Below are 24,039 nucleotides of genomic sequence, written 5' to 3' on the forward strand. Positions count from 1 at the left end.
TTTTTGCCCTGGCTTCCCAAATATGGTGGATGACTAGCCCATGATTCCTTGCTGGGACCATACACAATGAAATCCTAGGTGAGTTTGCAGTCTAAGCTGTCTCTTAGGTTTGACAAAGTGTTTTCTTCTGCGGGATTTAGATTGGCAGCCTTTGGGGGTGGGGTGGGGTGGGATGGGGGCCATATTGAATTTTGGTCAGTAGAAACTTTTTGTTTTATTTGCGTTGGAATGGTGCTTTCATTTACAACTAGCAAAGTAAAGGTAAGACTGTGCCTGTTTTATGAATTGATGGTCTGAAATGTATTATAAAATCACCTAAGAAGTTACTGTGATTTAAAAAATGTTTTTCATACTGAGGCAGGAGCCTATAACGAGAGATGTTTATTATTACTAATAAAAAGACCAGATACATGAAATAGTATTGCTGTTAATGACCAGTTTTAAGGAAAATCCAATGAATATAAAGACTGAGAACAAAATTGGTTAGGATGAGGGAATAGTGTCAAAAATAAACATTTGTATTTGAACCATGGAATAGGGCTGGCAAATAAAAGTATAATAACTTATACTTCTTTAAATATTTGAAATCAATATAATGGTTAAGTCTTTTGCCTAAAACATGATAGGAAGTAAATATCTTAAACTGTAATTTAGTCGTAATCTGAATAGGCTCAGCTGTCTAGGTGAGTGTTACAGATTACCGCACATAGATTGAGTTTAGTTAGGATTTTTTTTTTTTTTTTAAAGAACAGACTGTAAGAAAAGAGTTCTAGATGAAATAAATCTTTCCCCCGAAATCATTGTAAAATATCAACACTGAAATATCATCTGGTTCATATCCAAAACAAATTGTTTCTGCAAAACTTGCCATTCTAGAAATCACTGCAGAATTACCATTCAGGCTTTCATTGTTAAACTGGTAATAGCTTACACGTTTGCTTTTTCTCCCCCTTTACTTACTTAATATGGAAATGGCCATTCTAGTTTTCATTTGCCCCAGACCCGTTAGTTGTTACATTCGGGAAGAAAAAAAAAAAAAAAATTTTTTTTTTTAAAGTATCGATTCCCGGAGTTTCAGGGCCTGAAAAAAAAAGTTTTGGAAAAGTATGAAAGATAACGTGTAACTACTCCCCAAAGCTCGTAATTGGTAGCTGCTGTAGCAAGAGCTGTGTGTTGACAGTGTCTCAGAGAAGTGATTCTCTCACAGCTGTTTATTCAGATAGCATGGGGCGCGTTCATTTACATAATAAATTTTTTGGGAGCAGCAAGGTTGAGTCAGAGAGAGCCGTGCTCCTTTCAATTGTTGCATTTAAACCAATAAGGTTAGGACAAGAGAATAGCTGTGGTTTGCGTTGCAAAAACAAAAAAAGCCCCGAGGCTCCACGGGCAGACCTACAAGGCTGCGCAAACAAATCGGGGATGAGATGGTGCTGTTTCTTTGTCTGGGCTTCTCAGATGCTATCTGCTGCTGCTGTTGAGAAGGAAAGAGCGCGGGGCTCAAAGCGGTGACCAAACACAACGGTGGGAGCTGATGGCTCCGAGTTTGGGGCGAGGTAGAAACTCTCCAGTGCCACTTCCGACTCTAAGCCTTCCTGTTGCCGTCCAGTGTGGCGGTTTTCTTGCCGGGGCCCGCGTGTGCGCTCAGTCGCTCGGCAGCCCGAGCCTGCAGCAGCGGCCAGGCGGCGGTCCCCGCGGCCCGGCGTCCCCACGCCGACGCGCTCCGCTGGCAGCAGCGCCGGGCTCGGCTGGGAGCCCCTAAGAGCTCTCCCGCGTCCCCTGCCCAGGAGCCCAGCTATGTCAGGCATGGAGGTTTGCTAAAGCAGAAAATTCGGAGGAGCCCATTAAACTGGTGGATGCAGCAGATGTAAGCGCTGTAAGTACAAGCTGACTGTTTGAAAAATTGTGCTGAATGACAACAGCTGTCCTGGGGGCAAAGCCCTAGATAACAGGAGCGCTTTGAGTTATTGTTTTGATTTGCTTTTAAAATAAAAACAGTAGGGCGTTGGGGAAGCTTATGACACTTTGTGCCCAGTGCTTTCTTAGCCATCATAAAAGTATAAGTTCCTAAGCCCCCAATTATCTGAGCGATTAGAATCATTAAGGGGTAATTACAAATTAATTATTAGCAGTGACTTTTGTTGTGAACTGTATAAATAAATTTAGTGCATGGCTATATTCTGGAGGGGAAATTGCTTCGTATGTCTTTTCTGCACAAACCTCAGCTACTACTGTGTGATATTGATTAAAGCGGTATCTGTCTATGCCCATTGCAACACACAGATAACTTTTCCTACACCTCGTAGTTGGCTTTGAGAAGAGGAGGAAGGAATTAACATTTTCAAAGGACAGCAGATGACAAGAATAAATTGTAAACACTTTTTAAGGAAAGGAATCCTTTTGTTTCAATAAACAGATTTTCCCAAAGTTATGTTAAACGAGCTCATCTTCAAAAAGTGAAATAATAAACATTTGCCAAATAAATGCATTTCTCACTTACTGACAACTTCGTAGGACTTGACTGGACCTTGAAATTAAAAACGAGATTCTCACACTTTTGAATTACCATTTAAAATGTTTGTCATTCAAAATCACTATATGAATGGCGAATGACTCATGGGCTTCTGTTTCTTGGAAGGAGTTTTTGAACATTTAAGCATAGCATTTGCAGGAATTCAATAAATTCAGAGCTGTCACTGAACGTAGACAAGCATTTTTATGTTTCATTTCTTAAAATGACAAGGGGTGCAAAAAAGTCGCTAGTTAGGCACAGAGTGTAGTTTTCGAGGCTGGGGATTGTTTTCTTAATGTGTCTTTCAGAGTAGGTTTTATTTTAGGCGTGGGCAAGTCTTTTTGCCCACCGTTTGGGATTTGAAGACATGTGTACACAAATAGTCATGCTTTTTTGCATTATCAAATATTTGATATTTGACTTTCTCGCTGCTTGAGTTCTCCTAAGGCCCAAAGTGTTCAGTGAGTGAGCAAAGAGCCATGGATTTTCAATGCTGAAAATTCTTCGCGGTGACAGACAGAGAAGCCTAATTGAGCCACTGTTCAGTTTTAGAATGCCAAAGAGAAGTCAGCTGCTCTGGGAGTTTTGTAGACATTAAAAATGATTTTCTCAAAAGAAAATTTCCTCTTGAATGTGAAAATTTGTGAGAGTACCTTGGCGCAGGGGAGGGGGGAACGCAGCGAGAATAAAACCCCTTCTTCCAGTTAATCAGATCTCAGAAGTATTACATTCAACATCTTAAATGCTAATTTTGAAAACAATCCTTTAAGCCTATAGGTTGAATCAATGTCCTTTAAATACTGGTTTTTGTTTTCACAAGGATTCTATTTTGTCATTTTTCTTTAAATGAGATACTTAAAAAATGATACAATGTATTACATTAAAAATCCAGAATAGTATTCAAGCATTCATTTTATAGAATTTTTGCTAAAATACATCAAGTGTTAACATTTAAAAGACATCTACCTCTTCCTGGAAGGTCACTTCAATTTTAGGTTTAGGTTTTTATTACATCATTGACACCATTGTCGGAATTATTGATCGAGGAACATTTAGGCAAGAATATATTCTGATTTAAAAGCAGGTTTATGCCTAAGGCACATTTTTTTCCCCCTATAAGATACATTTTGATTAGAAAATTGCCATTGTCTTTCAAATTTGGAGTCCTCAGGTTGATCTGTGGTTGGGCAAAACTAGTTTGCTTGCCAACTCTATTTATTTAGATCAGTTCAGTACTTTCACTTTGAAAATTTCTTTTTAGTTTGAAAAAAATTTTTTAAATTATAGTCATTTTATAAAAATTGCTTCTAGCAAGCAAAAAAAGCCAATGGAAAACCCATAATTTAGACAAGTGCCTACATTTTATTTGCTCTCTGCTGCTGAGATTTAGAATCCCTTTCCATTTACAGTTTACTTTTCGCAGAACATTATTAACTTTTTGGCTTCATACATGATCTTCTGTCAGATGCTTTTGATTTGTAATTTAGCAAAGTATAATAAACAGTGCAAAAGTCATGAATTTTGCTCTGTGTCCTGAGCTCTGTGGTAGGGAAAATGTGATAAAATGTGTACCTTAAGTCTTGTTTGATGATCTCTCAAAGCAAGCTTGCCTTCTGGAAATAATTTCTGGGGTTGAAGAGTATGGTATTAACAGATTTAATGTGGCTATTCAATGGATTGGTGAAGTACTATGGGAGGTTTAACAAAATGAGAGAGACAAATTGAACATCAACAAAAGTTACATCTGTGAAGAATTAGAAATTTAATTAGAAAAAAGGCAAACTTAAAAGACCTCATTAACTAATCAGAAGTCAAAGTTACTAGCTGAGGAGGCTTGAATTTAAATTCTAAGAAGTCCTGCTATCTTTTTTTTTTTTTTCCTCTGTATTTTCACAACTCTGTCAGCATGCTACCCTGGGTATTCTAGACAAAGAGTTTTAAAAAGCATTAAAGTAAAATGACTTCATTGTAATACAAGATGACCATTTATAATGTGACGGGAAATATTTTTTGCACTCCTAGGAGCATTTGAATTAAAAGTACCAGATTAGGAGAAGACAAGGAACATATTAGGTTTATGGATGAAAAGCAGAAAATACGAGCTTACTGAATGCCTAACAGCATTTTTCTAAAAACCATGAAATAATTTTTTTCCCTTTTGAATGGAAATGGGCCTAATTAATGATTTTTAAGCACATTATGTTTTTAAACCCCAGACTCTTCCAGAGACCTTGTCAAACATGAGAGAAAATCAGCGCCAATCAGAAATAGGTATTCTTTTTAGATAAGTCATTACAAGAGTATGTTTCCTTACTGCACTGTAATCGTGTACTACACATAAAAAACTAAAAGCATGTGAAGTGTAGCATTTTGTAAACTGTAACTAATTTTGCTCACATCTGTGTCTAATTGTTGTCTGCATTCGCATTCTTGAGAGTAGATTTATTTTTCCTGGACGACGATGTGGATTCAGCTGACCAGCCTAAGTGAGGATTAGTTGTTTTAAAGTTATTTTGATTAAAGAGTCATTTTTAAAAACAGTAACACACAACACATGGTTTAAATAATCCTTGAGACACAAAAGAATATATCTGAAGTATACTTAATGAAATGAAGATCATGGATACGGAATCAAAAATTGCAGTGTACCAAGCACGGTAGAGACGGAGTCGAGCTAGCATTAAAAAAAAGTATGTTGCTATGAAAATGCTTTTTTTTCGCCCTCAGGGAGAAAACGTGTTAGAATAATTCTTATTTTGAAGTGCAGTTTTTATTAACTGATTGAAATGTAAATGATAGGTTAAACCTCAAATATAAATATGATCAAACTTTCAAAGGATACAATGAAACTAAAATTATATTGCTAAGGCTATACTATCTAGCTAATGTTAAAATAGGAATATATTTTAGTATTTAAGAGAAAGTATGTTTTACATACTTGTTCACATAATTAAGCCGAGAGAGTGCTTAAAACTAAGTTAGTTCTCACCTATAATTTATTCCAGGTGTACAAAAGTGGAAAAAAAAGCACATTTATCCTTGAAGTTTATTGCTGCAGTTTCTAAAGGAAAACACTGAATCTTATGTGAGAATGTTAATTTTAACAAAAATTGCAGAAGGCCGTTATCACAAAATGACCTGTCTGCAGGCATTAAAATTAAAATTTCATTGAATACTCAGGCATCTCTTAAAAATTACTTCATCCTGTACATATTGTAACAACGTATACCTAGAAATTTCATGTAACATTATACCAAGATATTTGTACTTTAACGATGCTTTATTCTTGCCAAAAAGGTAGTACTTCTTAATTTCATAAGTCATAATTAAAAAATAACAGGACTCAATAGAAGATATTTAGTTGGATAACTTTAATGCCATTTGAGATGCTTCAGTTTTCATCTTTGTTCTGTAGCCCTAATTGATGTCAGTTCAGGTTGAATGAAAATACACATCAAAGATTTGGAATTCTGAATCATTTTAAACGTTATGCAGAATGTTCATTTCCTGAGGCAGGCGTTGGGCTGAGCCTGGGAGCCAGCAGCCCACCCTCACCTGGGCTTATCACCTGCTGGAGTTTGTGCTGCCTCTGGAGGAAGGGCAAAGTCTAGCAGAGGCTGCAAGTTAAGTTAGTTGGGCAGTGAAATCTCAAATACAGATTCACCCGGAGACAAAAGAGACTAAAACTCTGGCAAACTGAGACTCTGCCGTGATGATTAAACGATCCATTCTCTCTCCTGGTTTGAAAGATGGAAAATTAAACAAAAAGCAAGCTGCTTTTTCTATTTCACCAGGCAGTGATGGATTTCACTGAATTTAAAAAGTCACTGGATTTTCAATTTGCCTGGATCAGTGGGCACCTTGCTCCAGGATGGGGCTTCGGGGATCAGAACCTGCCTTTACCATTTCTCTTGTAGTCCGGCATCGCCTGAAAGTTGCCCAGAAGCTGTTTTAGTGAATGCTCCATGACAAATCGTAAATAGAGGAGAAAAGCATCACGATAAGGAGAACTGTCAGGAGTCCCAGGCGTGGGCAGGAACTCTGTTTCAGCTGGTGATAGCAGAAGATGAAAGATCTTGGGAGGATGGTGGAGGGTTAATGCTTGAACTACCGCTGTGAAACACACTCATTTTGCTAATAGCTATTTTTTTTTTTTTTTTCCAAGCACCTATTCCGAGCTGCCTGGGTAAGGCTGCTTTGCATGTTGATTGGGGGAGGGGTAATCCCGTTTGCAGCTGTCATAGGCCAGTGATGAATCACTATCCCGTCATTTGGCTGCCTTCCCCCCTGACAAGGGGAGGAGGAGGATAGACCTGGGGGGAGGAAACAACAGTGGAGACCTCAACTTAAAGACAATATGCCTTTCACCGCTGCAGTATCCTCCTTTTTCTCTTTTGGTTAAAAGAGACCATTGTCGTCCTCAGCCATGTGCTCTGTATAATTAAGAGCTGACACAGAAGCAGAGTTAACAACAGCTTCTAATTTTTTACCCCTGATCACAGGTGCAAACATCTCAAACCAGTTCAGATGTTGCTGTTTCCTCGAGGTGCAGGTAAGGATATTGTTGATACTTGACTTCGGGGAGGTTACCTTTCTGCGACCCATGTCTATTTTTGTCGAGTATTTCTTAATTATTTCTATTAATAGCAGCAGCTTCAGTTGGCAGTTACTTAATTTGTGTGTGTGTGTGCTTGTAAAAAAAAAATTTAAGTATGTAGGAAGGGAACATTAGCTTGGGTTTGAAAATGATTGGAGTCTGTATTTTCTGGCGTTAGGAAAACTGTGAATGTGTTGTGAGAATTAGGAGTGAAAAATTGCATTTTAAGCCATTTCTCATTTGAACTCAGAAGATTTGGGGAAGTCAGAACTCACTTTAGAAGCAAAATGGTTCATGGGAAGCCGTTTATAAAACTGATGTTTACACTCAGCTGTTTAAATGCAACCTCCAAATTAAAATGACTGCAGCTTTTATTGACCTGATGGGGGGTGAAGAGCAAACAGTCTTAGCTTCATACACGTAATATTAACCCACCCCCTTCCTTTTTTATTTTTAGAAAAAAAACACACAACGTATAAAATGAGGAGAATGGGCCCTTAGACTTGCAAAAACTTGGCTGTCAGCAAACAGCCCAGTATCTAGGTGTGTTTTTAGTCACTTTCAACAAATCCTCTTCCCTCTTCAGTAACAGAAGATGCAATAGAAATGGATAGTTCTGAAGTGGGGAACCCAAGGAGTGGTTTCTGAGTCTTGTAGAGAATCCATAACTGCTGAGTCCAAGAACTTTCTGGGGGGTAGGGAGGGGGGATGTCGCTGTTATTGTGTGGCCAAAACGCCTGGTTTCAGCAGGGAAGTGGACCTGGTATTTCCCCAAGTAAGTAAATGACAGCTGAGGTATTCTGAGGGCTAATGTTCCTGGGGACACGCTGTATGTTGGCCTGATCCCTCCCCAGTTGGGCACACTGTATGTAATCCGCAAGGCAAACAAGGCAGCCGACATCATAATGTTTTAATGCTGCATTTGTTTCAAGGGAAACAGAAGAACAATTAAGCAGTTTGCCAGAGTAAACACATGCATCAGGACTCCCTCCTTTCCTGTCACTGGACTATAGGCGGCAAGTGTTTTATTTGGTTTGGAGACCCATTAAATTACAACTGGGCGGTAAATTATAAGGGAGCACCCAGTGATAACTTATTAGATGAAACAGATTCCAGAGAAAAGTGATTTTTCTCCCCAGTGTTATACATTCCTCTTTTCTGTTAGAAAAATAATGCCTTGTTTTGTTTTGTTTCTTCAATATAAAAAGAAAAGCATGATGGCATGTTTTCTTTGATAATAAAAATATATGGAATTGTCTCATTAGATCTTGGAACTTGATAAGCTCTCTAAGAGAGAGAGAGAGAGATTAAAAAAACAACAACTCCCTATGAACATTTGGCCCGATAGGTCAGGCCAGTGACATCTTTTAATAGCACATGTTATGGAAGGGTGGCTGAAGTGAAAATATTAAGATGCACTATTTTGAGTCTAAGAAAATAGATACAATGAGACTTTTGTGTGAGTGTGTTTCAAAGAAGGTGTCAAGTCGTTAGCGCATTAAATAGCAGGGTTATGAATTTGGTACATCTGTCAAACGGAAGGCTTCTTGTCTTTAGGTCTATGGAAATGCAGGATCTAACCAGCCCGCATAGCCATCTGAGTGGTAGTCGTGACTCCCCCAAACTCGATAACTCTCATATAAATAGTAATTCCATGACTCCCAATGGCACAGAAGGTGAGTGGTCTGTCTTCTCACTGTTTTCTTTGTACTTTGCTTCTTTATCAGTATACGCTGTGTTGGTAGGTGCTTATGATTTCAGTTGTCACATCCATAAAACTGCTGTTCTATTTCTTGTTTAGTTAATTTGAACCCATGAGTCAGTTTTCATCCTTAGCGAGGGGCTGCAAACATGCCTAGGTTACAGTAACATGACATAGACTGGTTTTATTTTGCAAAGATGCATGTGTCTACATGTATACATGTATATGTGTGCAAGACATATTTAACCTTTGGATGCGTTTTTTCCTCTTGTTGGTCTTTCTCCACAGCACAGTATCAATTTACAATTGTTTTGCTCTATGAGCAATGAAAATTTGGAATTATTTTATTTATTGTACTTTCCCTTTATTACTAAATATAACCAGGTTTGTTTCAGTGCAGCATTGGACAGAGTTGTCTCTAAATATCCATAAAATAATTTGTGTACCCAATGTTCTTGTGGCTCTGGCCATTAAAATATAAATAAGTGAAAAAAAACTTGTTATTTACAAGTATACAGCCTTACTTGGAAGACAACATCAAATTCATTTCTTTCTTAAAGATTAAGTATATATTGCAGACATAGTACTGTTGCAATTATTTTTTATATTTCATATGAATATTTATGTAAATTTTATGTAAATAGGCCCACTTTGATACATATATATCTAAGTCAAAACAGAGGTAAAGCTATTTGTATGTATCATTAGCTGTTATGCACATTAGGTACTGTGCATATTTTAAAAACTTCATAGAAGGCTTTGTTACATATTGCATTGTATTTATTTCTACTTTAGCCTATTGAAAAATTACTTCTTTACAGATGATATTTTTGCTTGTTTGCTTCTTACTAAGCCTTAAGACCTATGAAACTTAAGTTTCACTAGAAGTTCAATGAATTCTCTATGCTACAGTTCCATCTGTACATAAAACCCTTAACCATCATTTCTCAATCACCATGATAATCTTTCATCATAGTCCTTAAAAATACAAAAGCCTAAATGCCATAAAATTGTTTGGTGCAGTATTCCAATACATTAGGGAAGTCTTTTGAAACTGATAAGGATACGAAATTTATGGTAATAGATAAAATATAAAGTCAGTTTCTGATATGAAATAGATTAACTTTTATAGCAGCAGTTACTGTTTTTACATGTAAGTAGTCTGCATTTGCCTTTTTGAGTAAATACACTCATTTATGGAGAGTGGTCACTGTCAGAAGTAGCAACTTTGCTGACCTAGCCAAAAAAAGAAAATCTCTGAATAAGGTTCCTTTTCATGTCTTCTTCCCATATTTATAGGTGATCAAAAAGAAATTTAAATTATTTATGGGAAAATCATTCAGTGTTTAAGTAGATTTTAAGGAGCAAATAAAAACAAGCAGTCCTTTTTTCTTCTTTGGAATTTGGCTTCAGGTGTGAGCATGGCAGCTGCTGTAGTGTGGACTGGGCGTGTGCAGTCCACTGCAGGGCCCTGGCCTGGCAGTCCCCATGCCAGTGTCAGGGTGCAGGGGGGCCACTGAGAGCAGCATCAGGGGGCCAGGGGTGGAAACCTTTAATAGTCACTCTCATCACTGTCCAAATCAAACAATCTTTTAAAGTAACTTAAACATAAAAAGGGCTAAGCATGTTATTGTTTTGCTTAATAGAATGTACCAATACATTTTGGTATGAGTAATTATGAAATGATGACAGTTTAATTTGCTTATATATGAAGAAGTGAAATAGGGGTGAGATGATTTCATTTTGCCATCATTTTACTGGCTGATCATCTTTGACCAACTAAGAACCAGGCAATACTGAAACAGAGTATGTGTTGGGGAGGCAGTCCTCTTGGATGGCCTTGGGTGAAGGATGTGTGGTTTTTCTTTTTAAGGGCATGTGAAATGATAATATTTCTGACTATTTATATTTAATAACTCGATATCATGTGTGTATTCAGGGAAATGTACCTGAGAAGATTTTTGTATGATTAACATCCAAAATAAAATAATTTAGATGACTCTGTAATCTGCTGGACCATCAACCTGGGAAATAGTTAGAAATTATTTCTTATCCTAAAAGAAAATCTTCATTATCGTATGGCTTAGCAATGGATTATTTTTTAGATCTATTTCAGACGAGTACCCAGTTTACTCAAAACCCCCTGTTTTCGGGATTCCTCACTGATGTACTTGGCAAGAATTTTGATAGTTAGCAAGTGAAGTTAGAAGATAGCAGTATAAATTATCCGAAGAATATATGGAATGCTAGTCAATCTACGGGGGTATTCAGTTTTATTTTAGTATGCAGTTTGAAAATAGGGCCCTAAACTTTTTTCACTATCTATGTGACATGCCTATTCAGATACGAACAATATCAGAAAGTTCTGGGTTATTATTAAGTTTGTGAATCAATTTCTCATGCTACTTATATGTTCCATACTGCATTTGTATCCTTCCTGTCCGTCACCACTAGAGGAGTTAAACTTAAAATCAGTGCATTCGTGGTGCCTGGCAAGCTTTCCTATAATAGAATCATTATAGATTGTCCTCTTCCTTCTTTGAAATGTTATTTATTTTGAAAGCAGCAGTATTTACCAGTGAATTGGAGGAATGAAAAAAAAACCAAGATGTTTTCTCACCATTTCAGAGAGCTTTTAAACTACCAATCACCTCCTCTAACCCCTGACATGTATTTCTGGCTATCTATGCCATGACTGATACGTAAGTGACTTCACTGTAGCCCAATTGAAACTAGTCTCCCTAATTAGGTCAACAAAACTTCCATTTAGTTTACACAATTGTTGGCCCAGCCTTCGCTTCCATAGGTTGTCCTCTCACCAGAGCCCTTTTTTATTTCCTGCAACCTCTTGTTCCTCTAATGAGGCTAAGAAAACATGAAAATCTCCTATATCAAAACCCATAACTTCATCTGAAGAACAAACAAGAAGGGAATGGAGTGGAGAAGCAGAGAATATTAAGTTTCTTCTTAAGTCTGCTGCCAAATTATCGTAAGACTCAGTGTTTGTAGGTTCTGTCCTCACAGGCTAGTGCCTATTTTCATGGTTCATCTAAGGGATAAAGACACCAAGACACTGAGCTACAGCCTCAAACATTGTGCTTTTTTCTTTCCTAGTTGAAATGGTCTTTAGTGATATTCATTGTTTGAATGTTTCATATTTCAAAAGTTTCAGCTATTCATATTTTTATATCCTACTCCAACCTCTCTGTGAATCACTGTTGTTGCAGTGAACTGCTGGTTTCACCCAGTTTATCAGCCTCTGAGATAGAAACCATCCATAGGCAAAAATAGGAAAGAGCATAAATGCATGCTTGACTTGCATGCAGAAAAGCACCATTGGAAGCGATATGTCTCCAAGTGAATTAATAAATAGTCTAGACTGTTGTTAAACAATGAAAGCTTGACCTGGAGAGACTGATGGAATGGTTATGAAAACCTCAATTGTGGCTTTTCTTCTAACTGATTTTTTCCCCCCTAATCTTTGGGGACAGCTGGTCTTCCAGGGCAGGATGGAAGAGAAATTTCTTAGGAGAGAGATGGTTGAAGCATAATGTTGCAGACATAGACTTTTGGGTGGTGATGCTTCTGTTAGATAAATAGTAAAGCATCTGACCGGAGAGGATTTCCAGTGTATGGGTTTATGTCCAAGCCTCTCTTGGGTAGAAGCTGTGTGTTGATGTTTGTGTTTCAAGTGTGAGGAGCTGTTGGGAAACATTTCTTTAGGACTCAGGGCTCTAGCAGTCAAAGGATTTTTATTTACATACCTAATTAAGGCCTTGTTTGCAAAGCAGTGATTCTTTCCATCTTTGTTTTTTCCTGGTTGTCTTAAGTCCATGGGAGCCTAAGATTGGTCAGTTCATATATTGCTCGTTTGAGTGTTTATTTTTGGTTGTCTGAGGGTGAGGAGTGGGGAAGGGCAAAAAAAAGAGGTGTGAGTGAGTGGAACTAAAAGCTCTAATTCTGCGTTTTCTCGATTGTAAATTTAGAGGCAAACTCAAGAAGAGGCCAAACTTGTCTCTAAGCAGAGGAATTTGCCTTTAAGTGACATAAAACCAGATGCAGTTGGAATCTTCACTCCAAATAGGGTTTCAGGAATTCTGATGGTAATTCAAATAGTAATTTAGAATTGGTATATCAGATTTCCGAGATGATAAGAGATACAATCTTGAATTAGGTGGCTAAATTTTCTGCATTTTAAGATTGATTTAATTGTGTATTGCATACTTTAGGATGATAGGTTAATTCAATTTTCCAAATGTCTATTATCAGAAGTTATTTTAAAGTTGCTTTATCATTTCTACAAAGCTTAGAATACAAACAAATTATCTGAATTTGTTTTCCTCACTGTAATTTTAATTTAGTAAAATACAGTTATATGCAACTAGAGTTATTTTTAAGAAATCTCATTTATGACAAATATGTAAACTGGAGTGAATGTGTATAAAATTATGGTTTGAGGCTACATTTTAAAAGCTATATTTATGTATTTGTGGTCAGATATTCTGTTGTCAGTAGAAAAAAATGGTAATCTAATTTTATTGTTGTTTACATTCTGCACATGATTTAGTTTCTGCAAGAATAAGGGGCATTGTGAGTGAAGGAGTTGCTAAATGACATTTTTTGAGTTTGTCTATAGCCACCCAATTGGCCTCTTGTAAATTATTCTTTAGCAAAAGCAATGAAAGGATGAATAAAATAATTTGTTAAAGATTTAATATTTGTGTATATCGTGTATGTGAGTAATTTTTGCTTGCCTGTTGCTAGTTAATAATAATAATGGCTAATTTTTGTGAACAACTCAGTCACTAAGCTGACCATTCTCTATGATTCATTTCACTAATCTTGAGAACATCTTTTGAGATTGCTCACATAATGGTTAAGATACTGGGTTTGAACCCCAGTTCTATGTACCAGCTGTGTGAGCTCAGGCACATTAGCTTCCATGTGGCTCAGTTTCCTCATCTGTATAGTGGGGATAATAGCAGATGGTACATCAAGCTTGCTGCGAGAAGTAAAACTTGTAACACACTTGAAACTTACTGAGTGCTCTGTATCTTTGAACTTCTAGATCCTATGAAACAATAGCTTCTTCCAGGATACCATTACTATTGCATGTACAAGAAAACCAAATCTTGGAAAATTAAATGTCAAGTTGAAAGACACATGGTTTGTCATTAGTACTGTTGGTGTCTGATCTGGTGTTTAAATCAAGCTCTGCTTGAATTCAGAGCCTGGGCTTTCAAATCGAGGGTTCAGTCTAGGGAGCGAGTATGTGATGGCCACCGTCTGCCAATGCCTTTTCTTCCACCTTCATACTAAATGTCAGTGCCTCCACTGCCACATTGAGGTCTCAGGACTGGAGAACACCATGCTCTAGCAAACAGCAGAGCTATAAAAGGACCAATGGCAAAGGCTTTGATGGCAAAAGGACTTCATTACAAGGACAACTCCCTGGGGTAGTTAGACTCTGCTTCTTAAGTTCTTTTGTGCGTGAGTGTGTGAGACTTCTTCCTCGTGTCATGCGCCCATTAGCGTATTGCATCAATAGGTTAACTTCTAGGGGATTGTCTCTTACTAGTTTTCAAAGCTTGAGACTTAATTATAATTCCACCAGCCGTCTGTCTATGTTAAGCCTTTCTGGGATCAAACAGAGATGGGAAGTCATCTCTGCTTTTCATTATAATAGTCATTATTATATGCACATTTGGATTGGAGCAGTATTACTGTGAAATTTAAAAAGTGGTTGCAGTTTTGCTACCGCTTGGAATAAGTATTTTCTGCCCCAGAAAATATTATTTTGAAGTGGATGATAAATTTGGTCACGTGTCCCTAGACTTTGAGAACCAGGTTATAGTGACCCAGCAAAATGCACAGAAGCTTAATGGTGTTTGGCTGGGAGCGCCAAAGAAGAACAGTTACCCAAGCCAGGAGTTGGGAACATGCCTGCTACGTTCTAGAAACAGAAGGAAAGAGAAAGACAGGGAGTGGAAGAGGCCAAATGGGAGAAATAAAAGGGGTGATACGTGTAGGGCCTTGCAGGTTGGCAAAAATACCTTTATTATTTTAGCTGATTTCATATCATGAACTGTATCTTTCGTAGTAAGACTGGGAACTCCAGAACTGTCTGGAACTAGGCTCAGGGCTTCTAGAGGGCCAGGCCTCTTGATAAACTAAGGACTTGATGTGGAAAGTTTTCACCTACTCCCAATACTGAGTAGCTGACAGAATTATGGTTCTGGGACACTTCTCCCCTAGCTGGGCCAGACCTTTCATGTGAGCAGAAATATGTATCTCCCTAAGAACATCCGGTCTCTGGGAGAAACTTCTGGTTTCCCCCACCCCCACCCCAAGATGTGCAAACCTTTACTGAGTGCTGGTAGGTAGGCCTGTCCTTTTCCCCTTGGTCATAGATTCCCTGCTTTAAGTGATTCCTAATTTATTATGATACCCAAGGATGGTTTGGGGTGAGCAGTATATAGATTAAATGGTGTGTGTGTGTGTGTGTGTGTGTATGTTTTCGTACTTGCTTGTTCTCACCTTGCTCACCCGGAATAAGGTCCAAGAGTAATTCATTCTCCTCTCTTTGCCTCCAGACTTACCCCAGAGTGGAGAAATTGTATATATAAAATTGCAGATTTTCTGTCTTCCAATGTTCACTTTGGGTGGGAAAAAATTACCTGTGACATAGCTATCCTCAGTGACTGCTAAACATTGGCTCTATTGAGAGAATGTAACATTTTGAGAAGCTAATCAAGGATTTATGTTTTATTATATATATATATATAATTGCAGATTTTCTATCTTCCTGTGTTCACTCTGGGTGGGAAAAGGTTATCGGTGACATAGCTATCCTCAGTGACTGCTAAACATTGCCTTGCCTTTACTGAGAAAATGTAACATTTCAAGAAGCTAATCAAGGATTTATGTTAAGTTTTAGGACCCCCAAGTAGTTCATAAACTAAAGGCTTGCTAGGATCATGTACAAGATAGTTTCCTGGTTTTGCAGATTTTTCAGTTTTATCTCTTGCCTCCAATATCACATTGCACTGAAAAAGGTGGGCAAACTCTGCCAAACACATTCCAAGGAGGTATGTTTAAGTACTCCCTGTGATACAAATCGGAGATGTTTTGTCTTTTGTAAAATTAATCTAAATCAGAATCTAAAATGCTTACTATTTTATCATTACATCATAGACTGACAAGGGGACTTTTGTGTGGAAAGAATACTTATTTAGCAAAATAGGGACTATAGCTGAATTGACTGAGTTCTTCCTATCTGAGTACATCTTTTATTCCTTCCACTTACCTTACTGTATCTTCAAAAAAGAGTAACTTTGCACCTCATTTTAAAGAGTTTTAAGTGACTAGTCTATGTTGACACAGCATATTATCTGTGTCGGAAAGAGACTCAAAGGCAAGTCAGGCTGATTTTAAAGCCTGCATACTTTGCAGTCTAAAACACAGACTTCTCAATAACCTAAAAACTTAGAACTTACTAAAATACTTACCTGCCTTAAGAAGTTTGTGTGGGAGTTCCCATCATGGTGCAGTGGAAACGAATCTGACTAGGAACCATGAAGTTGTGGGTTCGATCGATCCCTGGCCTTGCTCAGTGGGTTGAGGATCTGGCATTGCCATGAGCTGTGGTGTAGGTTGCTGGCGAGGCTCAGATCCCATGTTGTTGTGGCTGTGATGTAGGCTAGCATCTGTAGCTCCGATTGGACCCCTAGCCTGGGAACCTCCATATGCTTCAAGTGCAGCCGTAAAAAGCAAAAAAAAAAAAAAAAAAAAAAAAAGAAGCTTCCATTTCTGTTTGTATTTCACTTAGTAGAGGCTCTAGGTTCCTTAAAGGCAGGGATAGGCTTGTTCACTGTTGTGTCTGCAGCATCTTGCAGAAGACCTGGCAGTGACAGATTTGTTATTGCATATTGCCATGTAAATCATTCAGTCAAATGATTCCAAGAGGAGAGACTCTAGTTTTCTTGACAAAGCATTAACAGATTTGATAAGTAGCTAACACCCATTTTCCACATCTTTGAAAATGGTCATTTCCCAGACCAATGTCCATAGTAGCCATAGCCTGTCCATCCAGAGACCATCCAGAGTCCACATTGCTGCTGACTTTGAATTTGCTCCATAGTAACTGACTTGCCTTTGATCTGTACTAATAAACTGTTTCAGAAATGGAAACTTCAGTATTTAGCGGTGGTGAATCAACATTCACATAGTTCAAGAAATAGCTGAATGATATAAAGATCAAGCAGTTAGTACCCTTAGATTCAGTATCCTGACATAGATGGATGTCAACATTTTTAAGGTGGGGAAAAATGACAGGAACAAGAATATATATACACGGCAGTGAAAAGAATAGACTGTTATGTGAGAATATATATGTATGATATATACATAAAAGATATAAGAATCTATATCATCCTATATAGCCACTATTTCATTGTTAATTTAAGAAAGAGTTAAGTGATTGTGTCTAGCAATTTGCCAAATATCATTCTTGCCAAGGAGAAGTTGATAGTCTCCTGTGATTTGCAGACCTGTAGTTGGATGGCCACCACGCTTTATGATAAGGGCGGTATTTTCTAGAGGAGAAGGGACACCAAGTCATGATGGAGGTGATTGAGGATGGTTTCTGCACACAGTAGAGATGCTTCAACTGAGTCTTGAAGGAGAAATAGAAAAACGCTGGGTTCCAAGCCAGAAAGGAAGGGAGACCGTGGATTATTCTGCTGCAGGGAAACTATCCCTAATCCCTGGGCGGTTGTGGGGGGATGAGGGCAGGAGGGAGGCACACTGTGTGTGTGTGTGTGTGTGTGTGCATGTGCATGTGCATGCACAGAGATGGGGCTAAGATAGTCACCCAAACAGATGACAAAGGGCCTTGTGTACCAGGTTCAGGAGTTTGGATTCAATCCTGAAGAAGCTGGGCCACCTGAAGGCTTGCAAACAGGAGAGCGATGTGATTGAATTCGTGTCTTAGAAATACATTTAGGTAGTATTTTGAAACTCTGTTCAATGGGTGGTAAGTGGGGAGAAAAGACTCCAGGTAAGAAGTTTTGAGGGATTTTTTTATCTGTAATCGTAGGCTTATTTATATAATATTGTTTCTTTCAGCACACATTTCCATCTGCCACTTGCCTTAAGGAAAGCCCAGAATGAATCATGTTAAAAATACAGCAAAGCAGTATTGCGTGTTGGGGAGAGCATAGATTTGCAGTCAGGCTAACCTGGGCTTAAAAAGTCTCAGCTGTTTATTAACTACATAACTAACATGTGGGTGTTGAGAGACAGTAAAGCAGAGGGTTGAGAGAAGGCTCTGAAGCCGGGATACCAGCCATGGCACTTACTAGTTAGCAAGGGTGATGCTGAATAATTGAACTGCTCTCTCTCTCTGCTTCCTGGTCTGTGAAATGAAGAGAATAATCATACCTGCCTGTCAGGTGCAAGGATAGTTAAATGAGTTGGTAAAGCACTTGGAACAGTCTGACTCCTAAGAAATACTTCATATCTATTGGCTATTTTTGTTGTTACTGTTATCATGTATGCTCTCTGAGCCTCTGCTTTCCTCACTGTAAAATGGGGGTTGCACCTTTATCACTGGGTGTATTTCACCTGGTAGAGGCTTAAGGTTTTTTAAAGGCAGGGGCAGAGCCTAAAATACAAAGCAGTCACTGCCAGTCTACTACAGCATCAAAAAAGAATAGCAGCTCTTATTAAATAATAATACATGTTTTTCAAACAAACAGATCCACTGGGACTGGCCACTGCAGGGTCCCCATGGAAGGAGAGGATACTTCCTCCCCCTTTGAGAGCCCTCCATCTCCTAGAAGCCTGTGCAGGTACTCTGGGTACCTGGGGTGCTCAAGAAGTACTTGCTCAATTAATATACAATGCGGGTAGGCTTTAGGTCTAGGTGCTCCTGTGGTTCGAGTGGGAATGGGAGAAGATGGGTGAAAGGTATGATCTGAGATGTAAATATGGTGGGTTGATTACATTTTAGGGAGGTAAACCATTTTTCCAGATTGATATGATTGAGGTTCTGAGTCCAAGCCAGCTCATCTGCTTCCAATCTTCATACACCAGTCTATTTTACCATCCGCTAATTTGCAACATACACTGATACACTTTTATTCAATGCCCTGCTCTTCTGGGACTTTTCCTATTGTGGGGCTATTCACTGATTGCTCAGATCGAAGTCAGAGGAATGATTAAGGATGATAAAACCCTAATTGGATAGCATTTGACTTTTCAGTGGTTTCATAAAAGGTATGGTAATCAGAGAAACTTGAAACCTGACTGTGTGACCTTAGGCTAGTTTTTAAACATCCTTAAGCTGCAGTTTCCTCATCTTTCAAATGCGATAATTATAATAAATATAAAGTTTCCATGAGAAGCAAACAAGTTATTGCTTATAAAGTGCTCTGCACAATGCTAGGCATATAGTAAATGCTCAGTAAACATAAGCTGTTTTTAAAATTATTATTCTTCCATGTGCAAATGATACAAAAATATTATCTGTGCCATAAATCGAGAAGGTTATATTGCTACCTTAATTCTTAAAAGTGGAGCGATCTTTTCAGACCGTTGTGCCATGCTTCCATTACTTTAACTCGCTAAAAATGTTTAGATCACACTTTGGAATCTATATGTAGGTATCTGTTAAAAGTCGTCAAATGGCACATTTTAAGATTTGTGCATTTCATTATATATATTTTACTTAAAAAAGAAGCATAAATATGAATTCTAGTTAATTATATGAATGCTGGAGTATTTAAGTTATTAAGTCTGTAGTATACATATACATATATATATTTATTTTTTAGTTCATATAATGATTTTTATTTTTTTCCATTATAGCTGGTTTACAGTGTACTGTCAGTTTTCTATTGTGCAGCATGGTGACCCAGTCACATATACATGTATACATTCTTTTTTCTCACATTATCATCCTCCATCATAAGTGACTAGACATAGTTCCCAGTGCTACACAGCAGGATCTCATTGCGGATCCATTCTAAAGGCAATAGTCTGTATCTGTTAACTCCAAGCTCCCAATCTATCCCATTCCCTCCCCCTCCCCCTTGGCGTGGAAACAACCCAAATGTCCATGACAGATGATTGGATTAGGGAGATATATATAGTATATTCTTAATGCACATACAGTAAGATGGTTTTATGGGGAATAGTTGTGAAAAAGTAAATACAGTAAAATTTTAATTGTGAAATCCTGGGGGTAGGTTTATGACTGTTCACTGTGTAATTTTTTAACTTTTCTGTATGTATGAAAATGTTTATAAAATCAGTAAAAAACAGTGAACCTAAGATACTTCAATTGACCTAGGAAGGAAACAGTTATTTAGTTTTCATTGTGTACAAAGAGCTCCGCTAGATTCTAGTAAATATACAAAGAAGTATGGGACATTACATTACTTCTGCCTTAAAAAGCTCACAGTCTAGTTGGGGAAGATAAGACTTAAACAATTTGACAAAAACTAAAAGATCATGTTATGTTGATTAAATTATGAAGGCAAGGATTTTCAGTCTGTAGCTTAGGGATCCCCAGGAATTGCAGAGCTGGTACTGAAGGTCAGCAAATTCCATCTGAAGAGCTTCGTCTGAAGGATGAGGAAATTAAAAGGCCACATACATACTTAACTTTTTCACATATGGGCATTCTGTTATGTGTATTAAAATACACATTTTCTTGTCTGAAAATTCACAGTAGGTTTTTGTCATTAGGCACTTTCTCCATCCACAGTTTAAAAATAGACTATCATTCTGGGTTCTGAAATATTTTGGTGTTAGAAAGAGAGCTTCATTCTCAAGAAGATTAGAAGCCACCAATCCAAACAAAAGTGCTCTCAGAGTTCAGAAAAAGAGAGCTCTTCAGCTGGCTTAGGTCTGGCCAGGCTTCAAGAAGGAGGTGGAATCTGAGCTGAGTGTTGGGAAATGGGTAGAATTTGAATAGGTTGAAAAGAGATGGAATGCATTCTAAATGAGGGGCCAATGTGAACAAAGGTAGGATAGTTTGTGAGGAGACCAGTTGAGCTGAACAAGGAATTGATAGTAGATAAGGTTGGAAGGCTCCTCTGGAGCCAAACTGTGAAGGACCCAGAATACTAGGCTAAGGAATTTGGACTTCATCCTGGAGCCAGTAGAGAAGCCATTGAATATTTTGAGCAAGGTGTTGATATGGTGCAAGTGTTTTAGGTGTAAACCTGGCAGCAATTTCAAGGATAGACTGGACTGGGGCGAGTGATGAGCTACAGAGTGGAGGCTTAAGTGATCTGTCCAGATTTTGTATGTAAAGAACCTGACCTGGTGTGATAAGAAGGAGAGGTGGGGAGGAAGAAAAAAGAAGAAAAAGAAAAAGAGAAAAAGAGAAAAAGAAAAAAAGAAATTGGAGTTGCAAGAGACATTTCAAAGGCGCAGTCATCATTGACCAAATAGTGTTTCTTTTACCAAAAAAAAAGTCAGCTAGTCTAGACCTCTACAGAAACCACTGCACAGAGCTATTACAATTTGCTAAACTCCCTGTGAATAACAAGTTGTAAAGTTGACTAACATTTTTTGTTGGCCATGTCTGCCCTTCTGTTCAAGGTTAGTCTGTGTGTGTTGATTTGGTTTTCATAAAGTTGAATTGCTATTTTGAAGAATTCTTCTTTTTCTACTCTCTTTGAAGAAAAAGAGGATGACTTTACATTTGAGGAGGGATAATAATCCTATTCCAGATGAGAGAGCCAATCTAAACATAAGGGATATCCCTAAATACACGTGTGTGGTGTATATGGTATTTGTTTGGGTCATTTTAGATCTACTAACATATAACACACAATCAGTTGGATGGGAATCTACAAAAATCTTGATCTCCACCTAAAACAACTTACATATTAAAAGAATTTATAAACAAAAATAAATAAATAAATAAACATGAGGGATACCTGCTTTTCCAAATGGGTGTTAACCAAAGAAAAAACATTTGGTGTGTGGATATATTCACTTTTAGATAAGGACGAAATAGTTGAGTGGCTGCTTATAATCTTTAATTTATTAAAGGTATATGTATTTAAGATATGTAAAAGACAAATTCAGGAATATTGATATCTTCCATTTTCATATTTCATGTAATAATTTTATTCTCTTCATATATGCCTTTGGTATCTTTTGATAGTACTTTTAAAAACATTATTTTTTGGAGTTCCTGCCATAGTTCAGTGGTAACAAACCTGACTAGTATCCATGAGGATGTGGGTTCAGTCCCTGGCCTAGATCAGTGAATTAGGGATCTAGAGTTATTGTGAGCCATGGTGTAGGTCACAGACATGGCTCAGATCTGGCCTTGCTCTGGCTGTGGTGTAGGCTGGAAGCCACTGCTCTGATTAAACTCTAGCTAGGAATGTCCATATGCTGGAGTCGCAGTCCTAAAAGAAAAAGAAAAAAAAATAGAAATTAATTTTTTCATCTTTTTCTTGAAGGTATAGTTGATTCGCAGTGTCATGTTAATTTCTGCTATACAGCAGAGTGATTCGGATACACACACGTACATTCAAGTATATATATATATGTGTGTGTGTGTGTGTGTGTTCTTTTTCATTTTCTTTTCCATTATGGTTTGTCACAGGATATTGAATATTTTTCCCTGTGCTATATTGTAGGACCTTGTTTTTGTTCCATTCTATTTATAATCGTTTCCTGATGCCTTTTTTTGAGTCATTAGACACATCTTTTAAAAACATGCATTTCCACTTCTGCCTCATGACTTGAGAAATGGTATCATTAAATCTATGAGTGATAAAGCCATTGAATCTGAACTGTAACTTAACACTACAAAGGTTATACTTTGTCATATAGGTTGGTTGTTAGCTCTCCAGCATAGTCATGTGCAGTGTAGCTTTTTAAGGGGCCTTTTAAAGACTTACAACAATATCTAATACTTACCTTTGGGTGGTCACGCCCCACAAATTATTATTAAATCTGTGTGACTTATTTATCTCTCTTTTTACTCATTTGGGAAGGGATCTCTCAAAACACACACAAACTCCAATGATTGATATTCCTTTATACTATTGTATCTTCCCCAAAGAAGAACTTTGTTCAAAATAACATAAGGGACATGTGTCCTCTAAGTGAGAAGCTTTACAGGAACCTGCACATAAGCTGACTGATAATTTGGGAGGACTAAAATGTAATCTTCTGTTTGGTCATACACAGTGTGTTTAGTTGTCCTATGCAGTGTGCCTAGTGATATGCAGTCAGTTGTAATCTACTTTTTAAAGTCAGTTGTACATTTTTACCTTCATCCATTCCTTCAGCGAATATTGAGTTGCACCTCTGTCAAGCACTGTGCTGAGTTCTGTAGGAATAGAAATAGCTATAGTTTTTATCATGAAGAAATTTATAATACATTCAAATGAATAAGACTGTGAAGTATAAAACAGGGTGTAGGGAGTTCCCGTCATGGTGCAATAGGTTAAGAATCAGACTGCAGTGGCTTGGGTTGCTGTGGAGGTGCAGATTGGATCCCGGCCTGGAACAGTGGCTTAAAGATCTGGCATTGCTGTGGCTGTGGCGTAGGTCACAGCTGTAGCTTGGATTCAATCCCTGGCCCGGAAACTTCCGTATGCCATGAGTGCAGCTGTAAAATTAAAACAGAACAAAACAGGGTATAGTAGGATATTCTCCAAAGAAGGTACAAACTCATATTTAGTAGCTCAAGGAAAAGAAGAATCAACCGAATAGTAGCTCAGGCAAGAGTTCACAAAGCAGCCAGGACTTTGGTTAAACCTTGAAGGAACTGGGGGATTCAGTCAAATGGGCATTTGTCGACCATGTACCGTCAGCAGGAAGGGCACTAGCAATATTGTGGGTTTGAGGAAGCATTAAATGTTTTATAGGCCGGTTTGGTTTAAATGTTGACTGTATATATGCACGGGTCATTCTTTGTAAAATGGAGATAATAAGTAACAGGAAAGTTAGGGCAATCAGCTATGACCTTATATTTTGTAACACTCTTATATTCTTGTAAGTTACTAGTTATACAAAGCCAAAATGTGTATGGAAGAAATGGCAAATAAAGCAAAAAATAAAAATGGGAAAAGCTTGGTTTTAGAGTATAGGAGGGCCTTAAAAACGTAATAAATAAATGATAATTTGGGAGAAAATGGAGGGCCCGCTGAAGATCTCAGAGCCAGGAGTGACTTGCTCAAATCTTAGGCTAGG

The 24,039-nt window shown here is 37.8% G+C and overlaps 1 protein-coding gene across 5 annotated transcripts in view; it reads left to right on the forward strand.

Moving 5' to 3' along the window:
- The first annotated feature begins 1,285 nt into the window (after positions 1 to 1,285).
- Positions 1,286 to 24,039, forward strand: part of EYA1 (EYA transcriptional coactivator and phosphatase 1) — a 174,190-nt gene continuing 151,436 nt past the window's right edge. For 3 of the 5 annotated variants that reach the window (XM_047783770.1, XM_047783768.1, XM_047783766.1), the window contains exons 1-2: positions 6,801 to 7,061; positions 8,664 to 8,782. In XM_047783770.1, the coding sequence (XP_047639726.1) occupies positions 8,668 to 8,782 (115 nt within the window). In that variant the 5' untranslated portion in view covers positions 6,801 to 7,061; positions 8,664 to 8,667. Of the gene's footprint in view, positions 1,874 to 6,800; positions 7,062 to 8,663; positions 8,783 to 24,039 lie in introns of those variants that run through there. The other 2 variants (XM_047783769.1, XM_047783772.1) reach the window with 2 other exon arrangements.

This window comes from Phacochoerus africanus, chromosome 6, assembly GCF_016906955.1.
Source record: "Phacochoerus africanus isolate WHEZ1 chromosome 6, ROS_Pafr_v1, whole genome shotgun sequence".
Taxonomy (NCBI): Eukaryota; Metazoa; Chordata; class Mammalia; order Artiodactyla; family Suidae; genus Phacochoerus; species Phacochoerus africanus.